Source organism: Anarhichas minor, unplaced genomic scaffold (genome assembly GCF_050575085.1).
Source record: "Anarhichas minor isolate MPS153535 unplaced genomic scaffold, ASM5057508v1 ptg000026l, whole genome shotgun sequence".
Taxonomy (NCBI): domain Eukaryota; kingdom Metazoa; phylum Chordata; class Actinopteri; order Perciformes; family Anarhichadidae; genus Anarhichas; species Anarhichas minor.
In genome coordinates this window covers 12552836-12576172 of record NW_027466472.1, presented here as the reverse complement: position 1 = coordinate 12576172, position 23337 = coordinate 12552836, and the positions used below count along the sequence as shown (strand labels likewise).

The following is a 23337-nucleotide window of genomic DNA, read 5'->3' as shown; positions in this document are numbered from 1 at the left end:
TCTCTGACGTACAGTAAACTGACGTACTGTCGGATGGAAGCTTCAATCTGAAAATCTATATTAACCTGTGAAAACACAGTATGCCCACATGAGGACAGTTGAGGGATGGAGATGTCAGCTCTCTTTATTGGTCTGATCCTGTCTCTGGGTTTGTGTGAGCTGAACTCAGCTGTTGCCTTGAATGGTTCTGGGGATGGTGTGAAACAAAGGGCTCGGCTTACAGAGGAGAGGACTGGTGTTGGGCTCAGCACTGAGGCTTCATCGGTTAAATGCAAGCTCCGGGGTACCACTCGTCTGCCTGCATTCTCAATGGATGGTGACTACGTTATTGGTGGTGTTTTGCCCATACACCACTATGCGCATACAGTGAAGCATAACTACACCACCATGCCTGATCTAATAACATGCTCAGGGAGGTTAGTAAGAGGGAGAAGTGGGGGCTAAGAGGATGTTACTCTGTGGGGATGGAAATGTTTTTACTTTTATTTTAATTGTAATGCATTAGTATTTGGCTATAAAAAAACTATGTATTATTGGAGAGGATTGGAGAGGATTGGAGTAGATTTTTTGTATTTGTTAACTGAAAACATTATGAAAAGTAAAATTAGAGTTTAAAATAGCTAACTATCGTTAATCCGTGCATTAAGATTATTGTGCATTTGGGACTGATATCTTATTCCGTGTTGGTGTTCAGTTCTCCCATATTATGTGTTTTTGGTAAAATTGTGTATTGTCCCCATATGTAGGCCATATTTAAACAGTTACTGAATTGTGTGTGTGTGTGTGTGTGTGTGTGTTTGTCCGTGTACAGCATTAACTCCCGTCAATTGCGCTTTTCACGCACAATGATCTTCGCCATCGAGGAGATTAACAACAGCACGGAGCTGCTGCCGGGCATCAAACTCGGTTATCAGATTTACGACTCGTGCGCCTCTGTGCCGTTAGCGGTGCATGTGACATTTCAGCTATCAAGCGGCCTGGACCCAGTGTTTTACACCGGTGATAATTGCTCACAATCTGGTATGGTGATGGCCATTGTTGGTGAGTCTGGGTCCACACGATCCATCAGCATGTCGCGCATCATCGGGCCCTTTAACGTTCCTCAAGTAAATATTTTGAAGTTTTGCAAACTATGTGTTAAACAGACCAGTGCTATTTTTTGCCCTTCCTGTTAAAACATTATACTGTTGTGTTCCTTTAGGTGAGTTACTTTGCCACTTGTGCATGCCTGTCCGATAAGCAGCAGTACCCAACTTTCTTCAGAACAATCCCGAGTGACCAGTTCCAGGCTGACGCTCTGGCCAAACTGGTAAAACACTTTGGTTGGACTTGGATAGGTGCCATCCGATCTGATTCGGATTATGGAAACAATGGCATGGCGTCTTTTCTGGACGCAGCACACAAAGAGGGGATCTGTGTGGAATACTCCGAATCTTTCTATCGGACCCACCCACGTAGCAGGATCCAGAGAGTAGCTGACATTATCCGCAGGTTTCTACGTTCACTGATTATGTGCTTTTGTTCCCTGTGCTCATACTGACCTTCTGCACACAAATCCACAACAATGTTCTGTAAATATAAGATAGAAGAGAATTTTCTCATCTTAGATGCACATTGGAAATGTATCTTTTTTTCTGTCACGTGTGTTTATCTCATATTTGTTAATGCTCTTTATTATGAAAATACTCAGTGGGACCAAAAACAGTTTTAACTATCTCCATACATATGTACAGATATTTTGTAATATATTTTGTTTATATTGGTATAATACAATCCCCTGTAATTTCTCTCCAGGTCGACAGCTGTGGTTGTTGTGGCATTTACATCTCCTGGAGACATGAGGATTCTGCTGGAGGAGCTGTCACTCAAGCCCTCTCCACCTCGCCAGTGGATAGGCACTGAGTCCTGGGTAACAGACCCAGACATGCTGAGGTTCAGCTTCTGTGCTGGAGCAATCGGATTTGGCATTGAGAAATCTGTCATCCCTGGTCTGAGAGACTTCCTGCTGGACCTCTCTCCCTCTAAAGTGGCGGCCTCTCCAGTGCTAACTGAGTTCTGGGAGGATGAATTCAACTGCAGGCTGGGACAAAGTGAGAAAGTTTGGCTGATCTTTAACATAACTGACACTCACAGATGGGTCTTTGTCTGTGTTGTGTCTTTTTATTCTGTCTGAGTGGAGCAGCAGCTGCTTTAACAACCCAACCCCAGAGTGATTTAAAGTGAAATCTATTGTTATTGAACAAAGACATGGAGTAAAAATAAGGTGCATCTCTGTTAATAATCTAACTTGATATGAGGATCTTTCAGGTCAAGTTAAAGCACTCTGCTGGCTTAAATGAGATGTCAACAATAAAGTCCTGAACACAAGCACAAACTATATAGACCAGGGGTCTTCAACGTTTTTCAGGCCAAGTTCCCCAAACTGAAAGAGAGATGGAGCAGGGACCCCCGACTATATATATTGTATAAAATTGTGTTTTATATTAAACTGGGCCTAGTGCCATGTATAAACATACCTCTTTATTGTGCATTCAATACTAAGCTATTCAAATTATACACAGGTTCATATATCCATGTTTTTATTTTAAACATGTGCAAGGTACAGTGAGTAGGGTGGCCGTGCCACTGCCATTTATAAACATACCTTGTCAACTGATACCAATGCCAATATCAACATTGTCTGTCAATTGCATAATAATCATGCATACAAGCTATTCAAATTGACGTTTTTTTCAACATAAATGTGGAAACGGAAATAAGTGATGGCCTATTAGTGCCACTGCTATGCATAAACATACCTGTTATCTTGCATACAATACTGAACTATTAAAATGATAGAAAGATGGATGTTTGGAAAAAAAAAACTAAAAAAAATTGTCTAATCAACCAAAAGTTTCGCGGACCCCCTGCAGTACGTCCGCGGACCCCCTAGGGGTCGCGGACCCCCTGTTGAAGACCGCTGATATAGACAAACTAGACAATCTTTAAGCCACCAAGCTAAAAAAAAGTACAAAAAAATTGTACTTTCTAGTATGTATTAGTTACAGTATATATGTAAATATGTATGTTGGTCTAAATATACTGTTGTATTGACGTGGATTACAAATCATTTATTCGTTTGAAAGACATTTAAACAGGTCAAGTCAGTATCCAAATGAAGGAACAACTTTTTTTTTTTGCCTTACAACATGAGCTGATATATACAAGGTAAAAAAAAAAACAGAGCCAGATACAAAGTGAAGCAGCAACTATAAAAAATAAATAAAATAAAATCAGCAAAAATGTGCTGTACAAAAAAGTGCTTTTAAATGTAATGGAAAATAAGCATGTTTTATAAAGGAATTAGAAGAATATAGATATACGAGTTTCTACAACACACGTTTAGCAGGTTAAATGAAACTAAAAAAGAACATTATACATAAGAAAGAATTGTCAAGGCTAAAAAAAATCTTCCTGTCTTTCTGTGTTTTTAGGATCAGCCACAAAAAAAAATGCGTGCGATGGAACTGAAGACATAGAGACGATCCAGAGCCCCTACACTGACACATCTCAGCTCCGAATCACTAACATGGTGTACAAGGCTGTTTATGCAATAGCACATGCCATTCATAATGCAATGTGTCAGGAAACACACTCTATAACTCAATGTGACAAATTCACCAGCATAAAGTCCAAACAGGTCAGTCAAAACAATTAAGTGAACAACCCCAATGTCATTGTTTTGCTATACTGTACAGTTTCCTAAATGAAGTACTCATTTTAGTACACAGTACATTGTTTTATTTCTTGCCCTCACCGTCTTCCGTTACTTCGTCCTCACAGGTTCTCACTCAGTTGAAGAAAGTTAAGTTTTCCCAAAATGGTTATGATGTGTCATTTGATGCCAACGGGGATCCTGTGGCCACATACGAGCTGATTAACTGGCAAAAGAGTGAGAGTGGTAGCATTGAGTTGGTGACAGTAGGGCACTACGATGCATCACGGCCGGTGGGCCAGGAATTCCATATTAATAGGAACCTCACCTGGATGGAGGGTGGCACACAAGTAGGGAGCCCAAAATGAATGTTATAACATATTCCAATTTACAATTTGGTGATAAGTGTTCTTGGTCCCTGTTCCTCCAGTCCATACTGCTTTGAAGAGATCTGTTCTAAAGTTACAGCATTTTCAGTCTCACATCCCACTTCATAGTTTCAACTAAAGAGTTCCCTTGCTGAGTTGCGGCAGAGGAATAGTAACAAAAAACAGGACTTTGTCCAAAAACACTAACTTTGGAACATAACCGCTTGCTTTGTCCAAGCCAGACTGCTGAAGCCTCATTTTGGCTTTAGTTGAACTTTAGAACGCATTTTTACACAACTGTGGATTTTTTCCACCAGCAGTTGTATTGACAAAACACATGTACACAATACACATATTGACATGCAAGTGTTGTTTTTAGACAGATCTGAACCTATCCTTTAATCATCGGCGCTTCGAAGCACACTTGAATATGTGTGAATTTGTTTGTGTCTATGTGCCAGGTGCCTTTGTCAGTGTGCTCTGATAGCTGTCCTGCAGGAACCCGTAAAGTGCTGCAGAAAGGAAAACCCATCTGCTGTTATGATTGTATTCTGTGTCCTGAGGGAGAGATTAGCAATGCTACAGGTATTGTTTTTCCTACTGCATATCTATTGGACAACATCAAATATCGAGTACGACAGCTAAAAGCCATTTTTTGTTTGTATTTTTTCAGATTCCCCTGATTGTTTCCCTTGTTCCAAGGAATTTTGGCCTAATGCAAAGAGAGACACTTGTCTCCGCAAGCCTGTAGAGTTTCTTTCCTTCAATGAGGCCCTGGGAATCATCCTGGCAGCATTCTCAGTTGGTGGTGCCTGTCTTACCATTATAACAGCGGCTGTGTTCCATCGTCACAGGACATCCCCGATTGTCAGAGCCAACAACTCTGAGCTGAGCTTCCTGCTGCTCTTCTCTCTGACTCTCTGTTTCTTATGCTCATTAACTTTCATTGGAGCACCCTCTGAGTGGTCGTGCATGCTGCGCCACACAGCTTTTGGGATCACCTTCGTCCTCTGTATGTCTTGTGTTCTTGGAAAAACAATAGTAGTGTTAATGGCATTCACAGCCACTCTCCCAGGTCGTAATGTCATGAAATGGTTTGGTCCTCCACAGCAAAGAATGACTGTAGTGTCTTTCACGTTCATTCAAGTTGTAATATGTACTCTTTGGTTGGTTCTTAGTCCTCCTTTTCCAGTGAAAAACCTAACCACATACAAGGAGAGGATCATCCTGGAGTGTGCATTAGGCTCAGCTATTGGGTTCTGGGCTGTGCTCGGGTACATCGGCCTGCTGGCTGTCTTTTGCTTTGTGTTAGCTGTCCTTGCCCGGAAACTACCTGATAATTTTAATGAAGCCAAGCTTATAACCTTCAGCATGCTGATATTCTGTGCAGTCTGGGTCACCTTTATCCCAGCATATGTCAGCTCTCCTGGTAAATTTACTGTGGCTGTGGAGATATTTGCCATTCTGGCCTCCAGTTTTGGACTCATATTGTGTATATTTGCTCCAAAGTGTTTCATCATATTGTTTAAGCCCGAGAAAAACACCAAGAAACATTTAATGAACAAAAGTCAATTCTAAAAAAATCTGACTTTTTGAAAAAACTAAGATGGCAGTTGAAGGGACTTTTAATAAACATACATAAGCCACAGCGGGCAAACAGGGATAATTTGTCTCGCATGTGTGCTCTTGGCTAACAATAAACCAATGTCCAGTTGGTACAGTTTCACATATATTCTCACAAGCATAATGTAAATATCAGCATTGTCGATAATCAATCTGTTTCAATTCATCAAATTCAGAATCTAAACATTCCAGTTAAGCTCTCACTCCAACACGTCAAAGAACTGTTCTACACACCTGATTCTCATAACCTGCAGCTTACCTATGTGCACTTCATACATTACTACTCCAATCTATGATCAATGTCAGAACTGCATGTATACAATCACCCTGTGTTTTAGGTAAGAATACAATAAAGACAAAAGACTAGATTGTAGGGGACAGGAAAGACCGAATTCACGGGGCCCTTTTAAGGAAAGGGGCGTAACCCTGGTGACAGGGGGGGTTAAAGGGTGGCAGGAAGTGAATGTGTGTCATGTGTGTATGGATGGAAATAAACGGCCACATGGTGCAGCCAAAGGGAATACTCACCTCGTTGTTTGTTTCCACGCTCCTACATTGGTGACCCTGACTCTCCTGGACGTTTCCAGAAGAGAAGATGACGACGCACGCAGTTTCACTCAAACTACCGGAGTTTTGGGAGACGCAAGCAGCGTTGTGGTTTGCTCAAACTGAGGCACAGTTCGCCCTCAGAGACATTACAGCGGACACGACAAAATATTATTATGTCGTGGCAGCTCTCGGCAGTTCGACAGCAGGCAGAGTGGTAAGCATCCTTGAAAATCCTCCAGAGAGGGACAAGTATGATTCCTTGAAAGGCCGGCTGTTGAACATTTTCGGGCTTTCGGACTCTGAGCGGGCTCGCCGGTTGCTTTCTCTGAACGCCAGGGCCGGCGCTCAGTGACTGCCATGAGCGTCGGTTGGGAAGGCAGGCTGCTGTTCATCCGGGACGACGTTTCCGGGCGGCACTTTCTCTGCGACACGGGGGCGCAGAGGAGAGTTGTGCCTGCATCGCGGGTGGACATGCTGACAAACAGGCAGGGCCCCCCCCTGGAAGCCGCGAACGGTACCCCCATACGCACTTTTGGGACACGGTGCCTGGAGCTGTGTTTTATGGGGCAGCGTTTCAGCTGGGACTTTGTTATTGCCAAAATTGCCATTCCCCTGCTTGGCGTGGATTTCCTATGTACTTATGGACTATTGGTGGACGTCAAGGGCCGCCGCCTGATAAACACTGTGACTTTTTGTTCTTACCCATGTACACTAAGTGGAGCGGGCTCTACCAGGTTGACTAGCATGCTTGCAGCGGCTGATGAGTTTCTGCGTCTGCTGGCCGAGTTCCCAGACCTCTCGCAGCCCACCTTCTCGTCCTCCACGGTCAAGCATGGGGTGGAGCATTACATCTCAACCACCGGCCTACCGGTACATGCCCGGGCCCGGCGCCTAGATCCGGCAAAGCTCACCATCGCCAAGACAGAGTTTGAAAACATGGAGCGCCTGGGCATCATTCGCCGCTCCTACAGTCCGTGGGCTTCACCCCTGCACATGGCCCCGGAGCCTGGGGGCGGGTGGCGCCCATGTGGAGATTATCGCCGGCTCAACGATGCAACGATCCTGGACCGCTATCCGGTTCCACATATTCAAGACTTTTCTGCCCACTTGTCGGATAGCATGGTGTTTTCAAAAGTGGACCTGGTACGAGGTTACCATCAAGTGCCCGTTCACCCGCTGGACATTCCCAAGACTGCGCTGATCACTCCATTCGGCCTGTTTGAGTTCTTGAGGATGCCGTTTGGCCTAAAAAATGCAGCGCAGACGTTCCAGCGTCTAATGGACACGGTGCTGAGGGACCTGCCGTTCCTGTTCGTCTACCTGGATGACATCCTGGTGGCCAGTTTGTCAAGGGCGGAGCATATGTCTCACCTCCGGACTCTGTTTGAGTGACTCAGCCAGCACGGGTTGATCATCAACTGGCTAAGTGCCAGTTTCGGTTGACCACCATTGACTTTCTGGGACACCGCATCACAAAGGATGCGGCGGTTCCCCTTCCATCAAAGGTGGAGGCAGTGGCTAACTTTACACGCCCACTCACAGTGAGGGCCCTGCAGGAGTTTTTAGGCATGGTGAACTTTTACCATTGCTTTATCCCTCGAGGAGCGCAAGTGATGCGGCCCCTGTACGAAGCCCTGAAGGCCAACGCCATCAAACAGGCTGTGGACTGGACCGAAGAGAGGGAACTTGCCTTTGTTGGCGCTAAAACAGCTCTGGCAAACGCGACAATGCTGGCACACCTGTCACATAAGGCTCCGATTGCCATCAGCACAGACGCTTCGGACAATGCGATGGGCGCGGTGCACGAGCAGTGGGTGAGAGGGGCGTGGCAACCGCCTTGCTTTCTTCAGTCGATAGTTGCGGCCTAATGAGCGGAAGTACAGCACTTTCGATCGGGAGCTCCTCGGCCTCTTTCTGGCCATTCGGCATTTTCGGTTCCTGCTCGAGGCTCGGCCGTTCACGGCGTTTGTGGATCACAAGCCACTGACGTTTGCCATGAGTAAGGGCGCCGAACCATGGTCCGCACGCCAGCAGCACCAGCTCACCTTTATATCAGAGTTTACCACGGATCTACAGCATGTAACGGGCAAGGAAAACCTGGTCGCAGACTGTCTCTCCAGGGCCGTCACCGGGGCTGTCCAGTTAGGATTGGACTATAACAAGATGGCTGGGGATCAGGTTTCAGACCCGGGCATCCAGGAGTTGAGGACTGAACTTACGGGACTGCGGTTGGAGGAGGTCCCGTTTGCCAAAACTGGCGCTACGCTCCTGTGTGACGTCTCCACAGGCCGGCCACGGCCGGTTGTTCCCGACGAATGGAGACAACAGGTTTTCAATGCTATTCATGGGCTATCACACCCTGGCAAGAGGGCGTCTCAGAAGTTGGTGGCAGCAAAGTTTGTCTGGCACGGGCTGAAAAAGGATATACGGAGGTGGGCCGGGACTTGTGTGGTGTGCCAGCGCTCCAAGGTGCACCGTCACATAAAGACCCCTTTAGCACAGTTCTTGGTTCCAGAAAGGAGGTTCGATCACGTGAATGAGGACTTGGTAGGACCTTTGCCCCCATCCCGTGGTTTCACACATCTCCTCACAATGGTAGACCGAACCACTCGTTGGCCAGAAGCTGTTCCGTTGTCATCAACAACAGCGGATGAGGTGGCTCGGGCGTTTATTCAGGCTTGGGTCGCCCAAGCCTGAATAATGCTGACATTTCCTCGGACCGAGGCCCGCAGTTTACATCAGAGCTGTGGGATGCAGTTGCAGGAAGCCTAGGGGTGAAGCTCCATCGCACTACTGCCTACCACCCACAGGCTAATGGTTATGCGAGCGGTTCCACCGGTCGATGAAACCTGCTCTCCGGGCCAGCCTAAAAGACAGCAATTGGGTGGACAGACTTCCCTGGGTCATGTTGGGGCTTAGGACAGCCCCCAAGGAGGATCTGCAGGCTTCATCGGCTGAGCTGGTTTATGGACAGCCACTGCGGGTCCCGGGGGAGTTTATCCCCAAAGTCACAGACCCTTGGTCTGCAACCCAGCAGCGGGAAACGCTCCTGGAAAAAGCCAGGCTGTTCAAACCGGTGCCCACGTCGCAGCACGGCCTTCCACAGTCATACGTTCCGTCCAGCCTCAGGTCAGCGGAGTATGTTTTCGTTTGCCAGGACGGCCACCGTGGACCCTTTCAACTCCCCTACGTCGGGCCATTTCGGGTGCTGGAGACCGGAGACAAAACCTGCAAGGTCGACATGGGCGGTAGGCTGGAATACGTGTCGGTAGACCGCCTTAAACCAGCAAAACTGGACCTGGACCAACCGGTAAGGTTGGCTGAACCCCCACGGCGTGGGCGGCCTCGGGCCCTCCCACCACAACACGACAGGACCCGGAGGGTTCCTGCAACGGTGGTCCTGCCTCCCGCCCCAGAGACACGGAGTCGGGCTGGTCGGTTGATTCGGGCTCCGAGACATTAATAGTTTTGGGACTAACCTCTGGAGTTGGTGAATTCTGGGGGGGCGCATGTAGGGGACAGGAAAGATCGAATTCACGGGGGCCCTTTAAGGAAAGGGGCGTAACCCTGGTGACAGGGGGGGTTAAAGGGTGGCAGGAAGTGAATGTGTGTCATGTGTGTATGGATGGAAATAAACGGCCACATGGTGCAGCCAAAGGGAATACTCGCCTCGTTGTTTGTTTCCACGCTCCTTCAAGATTATGCTTCAACAGTAACATTCAGTATAAAGTTAATGATAAAACATTCAGTTTTCATCTTGTTTAAATATTTACATTTTAAGTTGTTGTACATTAAATGTTTTATTATTTGTAATGTTGTTTTGTGAAAATCCTTTTAAAATCCTTTTTTTTTCTTATTTCACAAATATTATTTTATCAAGTTCTGAAAATATAGAAGAAAGTTAATAAATAAAGTAAAAAATGATTTATATAAATGTGTGTTTCTTTCTCTTTTATAAACTTAGTGCTACTTTATTAATATTTATGTGTTGGCATTATTTAATATGTGATTTAACCACACAAACAACCCATTTGTTAGGCTTAACTGTAATATGAGCTAAAACACAGCAAAAAGGTGTAAGGGTATAGAGATAATTAAGAAGATATTTAGTGTTTACAATGGTAACTTTCAAAGAAGAGAAAATAAATATAGCATTTAGAGCAGAGTATATTGTACTCACATTTCACAAAAAAAACTTGGACAATAGTTAATCAAAGACCACTGGGTAAGAGCATCCTCTCTCTGACGTACAGTAAGCTGACGTACTGTCGGAGGAAAGCTTCAATCTGAAAATCTATATTAACCTGTGAAAACACAGTATGCCCACATGAGGACAGTTGAGGGATGGAGATGTCAGCTCTCTTTATTGGTCTGATCCTGTCGCTGGGTTTGTGTGAGCTGAACTCAGCTGTTGCCTTGAATGGTTCTGGGGATGGTGTGAAACAAAGGGCTCGGCTTACAGAGGAGAGGACTGGTGTTGGGCTCAGCACTGAGGCTTCATCGGTTAAATGCAAGCTCTGGGGTACCACTCGTCTGCCTGCATTCTCAATGGATGGTGACTACGTTATTGGTGGTGTTTTGCCCATACACCACTATGCGCACACAGTGAAGCATAACTACACCACCATGCCTGATCGAATAACATGCTCAGGGAGGTTAGTAAGAGGGAGAAGTGGGGGCTAAGAGGATGTTACTCTGTGGGGATGGAAATGTTTTTACTTTCATTTTAATTGTAATGCATTGCCATAAAAAAAACTATGTATTATATTCACAAAATAGTAGAGGATTGGAGTAGATTTTTTGTATTTGTTAACTGAAAACATTATGAAAAGTAAAATTAGAGTTTAAAATAGCTAACTATCGTTAATCCGTGCATTAAGATTATTGTGCATTTGGGACTGATATCTTATTCCGTGTTGTGCTTGTTGGCGTTCAGTTCTCCCGAATTATGTGTTTTTGGTAAAATTGTGTATTATCCCCATATGTAGGCCATATTTAAACAGTGTGTGTGTGTGTGTGTGTGTTTTTTTCCGTGTACAGCATTGACCCCCGTCATTTGCGCTTTTCACGCACAATGATATTTGCCATCGAGGAGATTAACAACAGCACGGAGCTGCTGCCGGGCATCAAACTCGGTTATCAGATCTACGACTCGTGCACCTCTGTGCTTGTGGCAGTGCATGTGGCATTTCAGCTATCAAGCGGCCTGGACCCAATGTTTTACACAGGTGACAATTGCTCACAATCTGGTACGGTGATGGCCATTGTTGGTGAGTCTGGGTCCACACGATCCATCAGCATGTCGCGCATCATCAGGCCCTTTAACATTCCTCAAGTAAATATTTTGAATTTCTGCAAACTGTGTTAAATTGACCAGTGCTATTTTTTGCCCTTCCTGTTAAAACATTATACTGTTGTGTTCCTTTAGGTGAGCCACTTTTCCACTTGTGCATGCCTGTCCGATAAGCAGCAGTACCCGACTTTCTTCAGAACAATCCCGAGTGACCAGTTCCAGGCTGACGCTCTGGCCAAACTGGTAAAACACTTTGGTTGGACTTGGATAGGTGCCATCCGATCTGATTCGGATTATGGAAACAATGTCATGGCGTCTTTCCTGGACGCAGCACACAAAGAGGGGATCTGTGTGGAATACTCCGAATCTTTCCATCAGACCCACCCACGTAGCAGGATCCAGAGAGTAGCTGACATTATCCGCAGGTTTCTACGTTCACTGATTATGTGCTTTTGTTCCCTGTGCTCATACTGACCTTCTGCACACAAATCCACAACAAAGTTCAGTAAAATATGAAATGGAAGATCATTTTCTTATCCTCGTGTTAAATTGGAAATGTATTTTTTTATTAATTTCTCTCATATGAAGGCCTAATACTGATGTTGTTATAGAAGTGGAGCAATACTGCACATTAACACACTAAAAAATAAAAATGAGATAAAAGTATCTCATATGTGTTTGTGTTAATTATCCTGATAAATCATTTTAAAAGTTATTTTTTTCATATTGGTATTATACAATGCACCATAATTTCTCTCCAGGTCGACAGCTGTGGTTGTTGTGGCATTTATGACCTCCGGAGACTTGAGGATTCTGCTGGAGGAGCTGTCAATCAAGCCCTCTCCACCTCGCCAGTGGATAGGCAGTGAGTCCTGGGTAACTGACCCAGACATGCTGAGGTTCAGCTTCTGTGCTGGAGCAATCGGATTTGGCATTGAGAAATCTGTCATCCCAGGTCTGAGAGACTTCCTGCTGGACCTCTCTCCCTCTAAAGTGGCGGCCTCTCCAGTGCTTACTGAGTTCTGGGAGGATGAATTCAACTGCAGGCTGGGACAAAGTGAGAAAGTTTGGCTGATTTTGCTGATTTTTAACATAACAGACAACCACATTTTGGTCCTTGTGTGTGTTCCGGAAGTTTTTTCATAGTCTAATCAAACTTTGTGTGTTAAAATGTTAACAGTTGCTTTAACTGTAGATTAATAGAGAAATGTATTCATATTGAACAAAGACATGTTATGGCCATGAGGTGCATCTTTGTGAATAATGTCTGTTTTTGTGGTTTGTATGAATTTGGCTGCACTAGTTTCACAAAGTCAACACTGAAGCCCTGAACAAAAGCACACATTAAATTGACAGTCTCCAGGCCACCAAGCTTCATAAAGTACAAACAGTTTTACGTAGCCTCCTTGCTTGTATCAGTTACAGGTATATATGTAAGTATTCATGTAGTTCTAAGCTATTTTACCGACAGTGATTTCAGATAATTAATTTATTTGAAATGCATTTAAAAATGTAATGTCAGTATCTAATTAAAGGAAAATACATTTTTGAATGGTATACAGATGACTAATTGTCTGGTGACTGAGCTGGTTACATGTAGGTACAAATAAATAATTGGACCAGATAAAAAGACGTGTGCAAAACAATGCTTTGACATATAATGCAAAGTAAAGTTTTACTTCCAAATTAAAACAATGCAAGTACACGTTTTTGCAAGGTACATTTCGCAGGTTAGATAAAACAAAAACAAAACAAAAAAGAAAAACATACGGATGAATTATAATAGAATATTGTCAAACCTAATAAATTACCTTTCTGCCTTTCTGTGTTTTACTGTTTCCTAAATGAAGTACTCATTTTAGTATACAGTACATTGTTTTATTTCTTGCCCTCACCATCTTCCGTTACTTCGTCCTCACAGGTTCTCACTCAGTTGAAGAAAGTTAAGTTTTCCCAAAATGGTTATGATGTGTCATTTGATGCCAACGGGGATCCTGTGGCCACATACGAGCTGATTAACTGGCAAAAAAATGAGAGTGGTAGCATTGAGTGGGTGACAGTAGGGCACTACGATGCATCACTGCCGGTGGGCCAGGAATTCCATATCAATAGGAACCTCACCTGGTTGGAGGGTGGCACACAAGTAGGGAGCCCAAAATTAATGTTATAACATATTCCAATTTAAAATTTGGTGATAAGTGTTCTTGGTCCCTGTTCCTCCAGTCCATACTGCTTTGAAGAGATCTGTTCTAAAGTTACAGCATTTTCAGTCTCACATCCCACTTAATAGTTTCAACTAAAGAGTTCCCTTGCTGAGTTGCGGCAGAGGAATAGTAACAAAAAACAGGACTTTGTCCAAAAAGACTAACTTTGGAAGATAACCACTTGCTTTGTCCAAGCCAGACTGCTGAAGCCTCATTTTGGCTTTAGTTGAACTTTAGAACGCATCTTTTACACAACTGTGGATTTTTTTCCACATTGGCTGCATTAACAAAACACATGTACACAATACACATATTGACATGCAAGTGTTGTTTTTAGACAGATCTGAACCTATCCTTTAATCTTCTGAGTTTCGAAGCACACTTGAATATGTGTGAATTTGTTTGTGTCTATGTGCCAGGTGCCTTTGTCAGTGTGCTCTGATAGCTGTCCTGCAGGAACCCGTAAAGTGCTGCAGAAAGGAAAACCCATCTGCTGTTATGATTGTATTCTGTGTCCTGAGGGAGAGATTAGCAATGCTACAGGTATTGTTTTTCCGACTGCATATCTATTGGACAACATCAAATATCGAGTACGACAGCTAAAATACATTTTTTGTTTGTGTTTTTTCAGATTCCCCTGAATGTTTCCCTTGTTCCAAGGAATTTTGGCCTAATGCAAAGAGAGACACTTGTCTCCCCAAGCCTGTAGAGTTTATTTCCTTCAATGAGGGCCTGGGAATCATCCTGGCAGCATTCTCAGTTGGTGGTGCCTGTCTTACCATTATAACAGCGGCTGTCTTCCATCGTCACAGGACATCCCCGATTGTCAGAGCCAACAACTCTGAGCTGAGCTTCCTGCTGCTCTTCTCTCTGACTCTCTGTTTCTTATGCTCATTAACTTTCATTGGAGCACCCTCTGAGTGGTCGTGCATGCTGCGCCACACAGCTTTTGGGATCACCTTCGTCCTCTGTATGTCTTGTGTTCTTGGAAAAACAATAGTAGTGTTAATGGCATTCAAAGCCACTCTCCCAGGTCGTAATGTCATGAAATGGTTTGGTCCTCCACAGCAAAGAATGACAGTAGTGTCTTTTACGTTCATTCAAGTTGTAATATGTACTCTTTGGTTGGTTCTTAGTCCTCCTTTTCCAATGAAAAACCTAACCACATACAAGGAGAGGATCATCCTGGAGTGTGCATTAGGCTCAGCTATTGGGTTCTGGGCTGTGCTCGGGTACATCGGCCTGCTGGCTGTCTTTTGCTTTGTGTTAGCTGTCCTAGCCCGGAAACTACCTGATAATTTTAATGAAGCCAAGCTTATAACCTTCAGCATGCTGATATTCTGTGCAGTCTGGGTCACCTTTATCCCAGCATATGTCAGCTCTCCTGGTAAATTTACTGTGGCTGTGGAGATATTTGCCATTCTGGCCTCCAGTTTTGGACTCATATTGTGTATATTTGCTCCAAAGTGTTTCATCATATTGTTTAAGCCCGAGAAAAACACCAAGAAACATTTAATGAACAAAAGTCAATTCGAAAAAAAATCTGACTTTTTGTAAAAACCAAGATGGCAGTTGAAAGGACTTTTAATAAACATACATAAGCCACAGAGGGCAAACAGGGATAATTTGTCTCGCATGTGTATTCTTGGCTAAAAATAAACCAATGTCCAGTTGGTAGTTTCACATATATGCTCACTGGCATAATGTAAATATCAGCATTGTCGATAATCAATCTGTTTCAATTCATCAAATTCAGAATCTAAACATTCCAGTTAAGCTCTCACTCCAACACGTCAAAGAACTGTTCCACACACCTGATTCTCATAACCTGCAGCTTACCTATGTGCACTTCATACATTAATACTCCAAACTGTGATCAATGTCATAACTGCATGTATACAATCACCCTGTGTTTTTGGTAAGGATACAAAAAAACACAACACTAGATTATAGCTTCAACAGCAACGTTCAGTATAAAGTTCATGATAAAACATTCAGTTTCACCTTGTTTAAATATTTACATTTTAAGTTTTGTTTAGAAAGGTGTCTGTTTCTCTTTTATCAACTCAGTGCTACTTTATTAATATTTATGTGTTGGCATTGTTTAATATGTGATTTAACCACACAAACAACCCATTTGTTAGGCTGAACTGTAATATGAGCTAAAACACAGCAAAAAGGTGTAAGGGTATAGAGATAATTAAGAAGATATTTAGTGTTTACAATGGTAACTTTAACAGAAGAGAAAATAAATATAGCACTTAGAGCAGAGCATATTGTGCACACATTTCACAAAAAAAACTTGGACAATAGTTAATCAAAGACCACTGGGTAAGAGCATCCTCTCTCTGACGTACAGTAAGCTGACGTACTGTTGGAGGAAAGCTTCAATCTGAAAATCTATATTAACCTGTGAAAACACAGTATGCCCACATGAGGACAGTTGAGGGATGGAGATGTCAGCTCTCTTTATTGGTCTGATCCTGTCGCTGGGTTTGTGTGAGCTGAACTCAGCTCTTGCCTTGAATGGTTCTGGGGATGGTGTGAAACAAAGGGCTCGGCTTACAGAGGAGAGGACTGGTGTTGGGCTCAGCACTGAGGCTTCATCGGTTAAATGCAAGCTCCAGGGTACCACTCGTCTGCCTGCATTCTCAATGGATGGTGACTACGTTATTGGTGGTGTTTTGTCCATACACCACTATGCGCACACAGTGAAGCATAACTACACCACCATGCCTGATCTAATAACATGCTCAGGGAGGTTAGTAAGTGAGATGTGGGGCTAAGAGGATGTTACTCTGTGGGGATGGAAATGTTTTGATTTGTACTTTTGTATGTGTTTTACTGAAAACGTTAAAAAATGTTTCACATAAAATGCCAAATCAATATTTGTCTTTACAATTTTAGTTGTCATATTTACTACAATAGTAGAGTGTGACTATATAGAGATGACCATTTTTGTGTTTTTTAACTGGTGATATTAAGTTTATCAACTATTTATTCTTATTAAACAGTATAAACCCAAAGTAAGAGTTTAGGTTTAGTTGTCTATTGCATTAAAATTCACATGAATTTTGGACTACTATCGTATACTATTTTTGTTTCCTGTTTATTTTGGTGTTCAAGCAATTATTTGATGTAATTGTGGATGATAGATGCAGTGCAGCCATCTCTTCTTGTCCATAACTTTGAATTGCAATTCTCCAAAATCATGTATTTCTATTGAATTAGTCAATGTTCCTCATCATATGTAAGCCATATTTTAAACAGTGACACAAGTGTCTGTGTGCAGCATTGACCCCCGTGAACTCCGCTTCTCACGAGCAATGATCTTCGCCATCGAGGAGATTAACAACAGCACGGAGCTGCTGCCGGGCATCAAACTCGGTTATCAGATCTACGACTCGTGCGCCTCTGTGCCTGTGGCGGTGCATGTGGCATTTCAGCTATCAAGTGGTCTGGACCCAGTGTTTTACACAGGCGAGAATTGCTCACAATCTGGTACGGTGATGGCCATTGTTGGTGAGTCTGGGTCCACGCCATCCATCAGCATGTCGCGCATCATTGGGCCCTTTAACATTCCTCAAGTAAATATTCTGAATTTCTGCAAACTATGTGTTAAATAGACCAGTGCTATTTTTTGCCCTTCCTGTTAAAACATTACACTGTTGTGTTCCTTTAGGTGAGCCACTTTGCCACTTGTGCATGCCTGTCCGATAAGCAGCAGTACCCGAGTTTCTTCAGAACAATCCCGAGTGACCAGTTCCAGGCTGACGCTCTGGCCAAACTGGTAAAACACTTTGGTTGGACTTGGATAGGTGCCATCCGATCGGATTCGGATTATGGAAACAATGGCATGGCGTCTTTCCTGGACGCAGCACACAAAGAGGGGATCTGTGTGGAATACTCCGAATCTTTCTATCGGACCCACCCACGTAGCAGGATCCAGAGAGTAGCTGACATTATCCGCAGGTTTCTACGTTCACTGATTATGTGCTTTTGTTCCCTGTGCTCATACTGACCTTCTGCACACAAATCCACAACAATGTTCTGTAAATATAAGATAGAAGAGTATTTTCTTATCCTCGTGTAAAATTGGAAATGTATTTTTTGGTTAATTTCTCTCATATGAAGGCCTAATACTGATGTTGTTATAGAAGTGGAGCAATACTGCACATTAACACACACAAAAATAAAGTATCTCATATGTGTTTGTGTTAATTATCTTGATAAATCATTTTAAAAGTTTTTTTTTCATATACAATGCACCATAATTTCTCTCTAGGTCGACAGCTGTGGTTGTTGTGGCATTTACATCCTCTGGAGACTTGAGGATTCTGCTGGAGGAGCTGTCACTCAAGCCCTCTCCACCTCGCCAGTGGATAGGCAGTGAGTCCTGGGTAACTGACCCAGACATGCTGAGGTTCAGCTTCTGTGCTGGAGCAATCGGATTTGGCATTGAGAAATCTGTCATCCCAGGTCTGAGAGACTTCCTGTTGGACCTCTCTCCCTCTAAAGTGGCGGCCTCTCCAGTGCTTACTGAGTTCTGGGAGGATGAATTCAACTGCAGGCTGGGACAAAGTGAGAAAGTTTGGCTGATTTTGCTGATTTTTAACATAACAGACAACCACAGTTTGGTCCTTGTGTGTGTTCCGGTATTTTTTTCATAGTCTAATCAAAGCTTTGTGTGTTAAAATGTTAACAGCTCCTTTAACTGTAGACTAATAGAGAAATGTATTCATATTGAACAAAGACATGTTATGGCCATAAGGTGCATCTTTGTGAATAATGTCTGTTTTTGTGGTTTGTATGAATTTGGCTGCACTAGTTTCACAAAGTCAACACTGAAGCCCTGAACAAAAGCACACATTAAATTGACAGTCTCCAGGCCACCAAGCTTAATAAAGTACAAACAGTTTTACGTAGCCTCCTTGCTTGTATCAGTTACAGGTATATATGTAAGTATTCATGTAGTTCTAAGCTATTTTACCGACAGTGATTTCAGATAATTAATTTATTTGAAATGCATTTAAAAATGTAATGTCAGTATCTAATTAAAGGAAAATACATTTTTGAATATTATACAGATGACTAATTGTCTGGTGACTGAGCTGGTTACATGTAAGTAAAAATAAATAATTAGACCAGATAAAAAGACGTGTGCAAAACAATGCTTTGACATTTCGCAGGTTAGGTAAAACAAAAACAAAACAAAAAAGAAAAACATACGGATGAATTATAATAGAATATTGTCAAACCTAATAAATTACCTTTCTGTCTTTCTGTGTTTTTAGGATCAGACACAGAAAAAAATGCGTGTGATGGAACTGAAGACATAGAGACGATCCAGAGCCCCTACACTGACACATCTCAGCTCCGAATCACTAACATGGTGTACAAGGCTGTTTATGCAATAGCACATGCCATTCATAATGCAATGTGTCAGGAAACACACTCTATAACCCAGTGTGACAAATTCACCAGCATAGAGCCCGAACAGGTCAGTCAAAACAAATATGTCAACACCACTACGTCCTTTTTTCTCTATAGTGTACCTTTTTTGAAATCATATATTCATTTTATCTTACATTGTTTCAAATCTCTTTCTCATTGTCTTCTTTTACTTCGTCCTCACAGGTTCTTACTCAGCTGAAATATGTTCATTTTCTCCAAAACGGTTATGATGTATTATTTGATGCCAACGGGGATCCTGTGGCCACATATGAGCTGATTAATTGGCAAAAAACTGAGACTGGCTACATTGAGTTGGTGACAGTAGGGCACTATGATGCATCACTGCCTGTGGGCCAGGAATTCCGAATCAACAGGAACCTCACCTGGGTGGAGGGTGGCACACAAGTAAGGCATTTTAAAGCAATGTTCAAATTCTAACTTAAAGGCCCAGTGTGTACGATTTAGTGGCATCTAGTAGTGTGTTGCAGATTGCAACCAACTAAATACATCTCATGCTCACCCCTCCCTTTCCAAGTGTGTTGGAGATATACAGTGGCCTTCAGGTAGGGAGAGTTATCTTTAGCTATGAGCTACTATTATCTATACTCTTCTTTTCTACATGACTAAATAATTGCTCTTAAAAAGTAGAATTTTTAAAAACAAATAAATTCATAACAGGATTAGAATGCATAATTAAAATATATCCAAATATTGTTTATAGGGCAGCAACAGTTACGTTTCCAAAAACAAAGTCCATATATAAAAAGTCATTAATACTTCACTGAAAACAAATGAAATAAATAAAATAAATAACACTTCTGAGTGAAGTTTATAAAGAACGAAAAACAAGTCATTCCTCCTGGCTGCTTTGTTTCAGCCAGCAGAAAAGTAAAAAAAAAAAGAAAAAAAAGAGCATTTGGCTGATCGTGCAAGCTGTGTTTGCGTAAACATAGTGGCATTGGATGAGACTGCTGATAGAGCCAATCTAATTAAGTTTTTACTTTTCGTTTACACACACTGCAGCGTGATAATACACATCCCTACATTCAGATAACGTAAAACGCCAATAGCTCTCGAAAGAGCCAGTGTCCGTTGTAAGCTGCTGTAGAAACATGGCGGTGCAACATGGCAGACTCCGTGGAAGCCAACCCGCTCCCTATGTAGATAAAAATGACGTTTTCTAAGCAGACGAATAAACTACGATTCTTAGTTTCAGGTTATTACTTATTAAAACATTTTTTATGAATATTGTATTGCATTAGGGAAGGCAAGGCAAGTTTATTTGTATCGCACATTTCAACAACAAGGCAATTCAAAGTGCTTCACATAAAACCATTAAAAGCATCAAAACATAAGGCAAAAGAAAAGGAGATTTAAAAACAATTAAGAACATTGATTGAAACATTAAAAACAGTCATTAAAACACTAAAAAGCAAAAAATAGAATAATAGTTGCAGTGCAGTGTAAGAAATAAAATACAGTAGTAAAATGCAGAAATGCAGGAAATTGATTAACATCTTTGAATCTGGTTCAATTAAAGGCAGCAGCAAACAGAAACGTCTTCAATCTTGATTTAAAGGAGCTGAGGGTCTCAGCAGACCTGCAGCTTTCTTTCCAGTAGAGAGTGGAGCCTGTGTGAGTTAGAACAAAAAAAATAACCAACTGTGTGAGTTAGAAACACTATATTTGTCCAACTCAAACTCACTTTAGATTCAGATCATTTTAAGAATGCATTTCTACACAAAAACTGTGGATTGTGTCGCTGAGCAGTTATATTGAGATGGCTTTAGGAGGGTTTACAGTTTGGTTACAGTGATCAATAAAGCTTTCACTCAGCATAGGAGGATTGTTTTTAGACGGACTTGAAAAATGCTAACCTATCCTCTAATCCTCAGAGTTTTGTAGCAGACCTAAATATGTATGACTTTGTTTGTGTCTATGTGCCAGGTGCCTGTGTCAGTGTGCACTGACAGCTGTCCTCCAGGAACCCGTAAAGTGCTGCAGAAAGGAAAACCAATCTGCTGTTATGATTGTATACCGTGTCCCGAGGGAGAGATTAGCAATGCTACAGGTATTGTTTTTCCTGCCGCAGATTAGACAGATGCTGGCACATTTTGGCATCCGTATTTTCCATAGCTGCCATAGCTGGAAATTACTCCGCAAACAGCCAAAATTGCAACAAATGTCCATTTTCAAATCTCAAATCAAAACTTTTTTAGAACTGCACTTAATGTGATTGTTTTGTGTTGTATATTTTTTGTGTGTTATATATGATCATTTTAACTGAGTTTAAATGTCGTTTTACATTTAAATGTCTGAGTAATACGAAAATGGCTCTATAAATAAGATGTATTACCATTTTATTAATATTATTAGTATTATTGTTATTATTATCTACCTTACAACATCAAATATACACTACGACTGCTAAAAGTCCTCTTTGTTTTTATTTTTTCAGATTCCCCTGAATGTTTCCTTTGCTCCAAGGAATTTTGGCCTAATGCAAAGAGAGACACTTGTCTCCCCAAGCCTGTAGAGTTTCTTTCCTTCAATGAGGGCCTGGGAATCATCCTGGCAGCATTCTCAGTTGGTGGTGCCTGTCTTACCATTATAACAGCGGCTGTCTTCCATCGTCACAGGACATCCCCGATTGTCAGAGCCAACAACTCTGAGCTGAGCTTCCTGCTGCTCTTCTCTCTGACTCTCTGTTTCTTATGCTCATTAACTTTCATTGGAGCACCCTCTGAGTGGTCGTGCATGCTGCGCCACACAGCTTTTGGGATCACCTTCGTCCTCTGTATGTCTTGTGTTCTTGGAAAAACAATAGTAGTGTTAATGGCATTCAAAGCCACTCTCCCAGGTCGTAATGTCATGAAATGGTTTGGTCCTCCACAGCAAAGAATGACAGTAGTGTCTTTCACGTTCATTCAAGTTGTAATATGTACTCTTTGGTTGGTTCTTAGTCCTCCTTTTCCAATGAAAAACCTAACCACATACAAGGAGAGGATCATCCTGGAGTGTGCATTAGGCTCAGCTATTGGGTTCTGGGCTGTGCTCGGGTACATCGGCCTGCTGGCTGTCTTTTGCTTTGTGTTAGCTGTCCTTGCCCGGAAACTACCTGATAATTTTAATGAAGCCAAGCTCATAACCTTCAGCATGCTGATATTCTGTGCCGTCTGGGTCACCTTTATCCCAGCATATGTCAGCTCTCCTGGTAAATTTACTGTGGCTGTGGAGATATTTGCCATTCTGGCCTCCAGTTTTGGACTCATATTGTGTATATTTGCTCCAAAGTGTTTCATCATATTGTTTAAGCCCGAGAAAAACACCAAGAAACATTTAATGAACAAAAATGTATCCTAAAACAGCCACTACGGACAAAGCTACGAACACAAAGCTAAAAGCTAATACGGACAACCGAGGTATCAGAAAGCAAGAGAATTCGACACAAAATCCAGAGATATTTTCAGAATTTCTCTCCGTGAAACCATTACAAAGATACAGCCAACAAGCAACACAACAATAAGCCGCTCCACCGCAGAAAAATTCATAAATGCTCCTTACTTTGATATGATTCATGAAGACAAAGGAATAATATCCCGTTTCCCGGTTAAAAACACTGTTGCTACGTATATCCTGTGTATTTCTCATCTATTTCCTGAAGAAAGGGGGGTCTGACAAGCATGGGGGACCGGGGGGATTTCACTTTTGGCGAATACAATTTTATGCTCCGCGACGCACGGCGCATTTTTGATTTTTTCACATATTGTGCTATGATTTGAGAGTGTTTTTAGGCTTACCACTGCCTCATTTCAAAGAAATAATAACAATAAAATGGCTTTTTTTCAGGCGAACCTGAAACTTTTCAATTTGAGCTGTGTGCCATCTTCATTTACTCTTAACCAGTAACATATACACTGATATTTACACATCTGAACAAATCTCACACGTGTTACCTTTATTATAACATCAGAATCATTCAAATAGACCTTGTAGTTGCAGAAATACACTCTTTTTAGTATGGGTATGCAATTTTCGAGCAGAGGCCTAAAAACAGGGCTAGGGCCCAGAGCAAAGTCTGTGTGAGTTAAAGAGAAGGTTAAGATAGCACAGGTGGAGCCTTCTACCAAGAGGGGCGGCAGGGTCTGTCCC

The 23337-nt window shown here is 42.4% G+C and overlaps 2 protein-coding genes and 1 pseudogene across 2 annotated transcripts; all 3 read left to right on the top strand.

The window, feature by feature from the left end:
• Positions 1–267: 267 nt before the first annotated feature.
• LOC142959369 (extracellular calcium-sensing receptor-like) lies at positions 268–5640 on the top strand. The gene is made up of 8 exons (XM_076100622.1): positions 268–416; positions 812–1106; positions 1202–1491; positions 1795–2090; positions 3474–3679; positions 3823–4044; positions 4524–4647; positions 4736–5640. Exons 1-8 carry the CDS (start codon positions 310–312, stop codon positions 5638–5640), a joined length of 2445 nt encoding a protein of 814 aa, XP_075956737.1. The 5' UTR covers positions 268–309.
• A 5127-nt stretch (positions 5641–10767) lies between these two features.
• LOC142959367 (extracellular calcium-sensing receptor-like) lies at positions 10768–15288 on the top strand (annotated as a pseudogene).
• Positions 15289–16448: 1160 nt separating this feature from the next.
• Positions 16449–22548, top strand: LOC142959366 (extracellular calcium-sensing receptor-like). Its single transcript, XM_076100620.1, has 9 exons — positions 16449–16492; positions 17024–17318; positions 17414–17703; positions 18017–18312; positions 18676–18681; positions 19026–19231; positions 19369–19590; positions 21133–21256; positions 21644–22548. The coding sequence occupies exons 1-9, from the start codon at positions 16464–16466 to the stop codon at positions 22546–22548; spliced, it is 2373 nt and encodes a 790-aa protein (XP_075956735.1). The 5' UTR covers positions 16449–16463.
• Positions 22549–23337: the final 789 nt, after the last annotated feature.

Excerpts from the sequence above, each read along its gene's own strand:
- LOC142959366 (XM_076100620.1), top strand. The coding sequence starts at position 16,464 with ATGCCTGATCTAATAACATGCTCAGGGAG. Across the intron at positions 19,232-19,368 it reads CCAGCATAGAGCCCGAACAG|GTTCTTACTCAGCTGAAATA; the intron begins GTCAGTCAAAAC and ends TCGTCCTCACAG. Across the intron at positions 21,257-21,643 it reads AGAGATTAGCAATGCTACAG|ATTCCCCTGAATGTTTCCTT; the intron begins GTATTGTTTTTC and ends TTATTTTTTCAG.
- LOC142959369 (XM_076100622.1), top strand. The coding sequence starts at position 310 with ATGGATGGTGACTACGTTATTGGTGGTGTTTTGCCCATACACCACTAT. Across the intron at positions 1,107-1,201 it reads GGCCCTTTAACGTTCCTCAA|GTGAGTTACTTTGCCACTTG; the intron begins GTAAATATTTTG and ends GTGTTCCTTTAG. Across the intron at positions 4,648-4,735 it reads AGAGATTAGCAATGCTACAG|ATTCCCCTGATTGTTTCCCT; the intron begins GTATTGTTTTTC and ends GTATTTTTTCAG.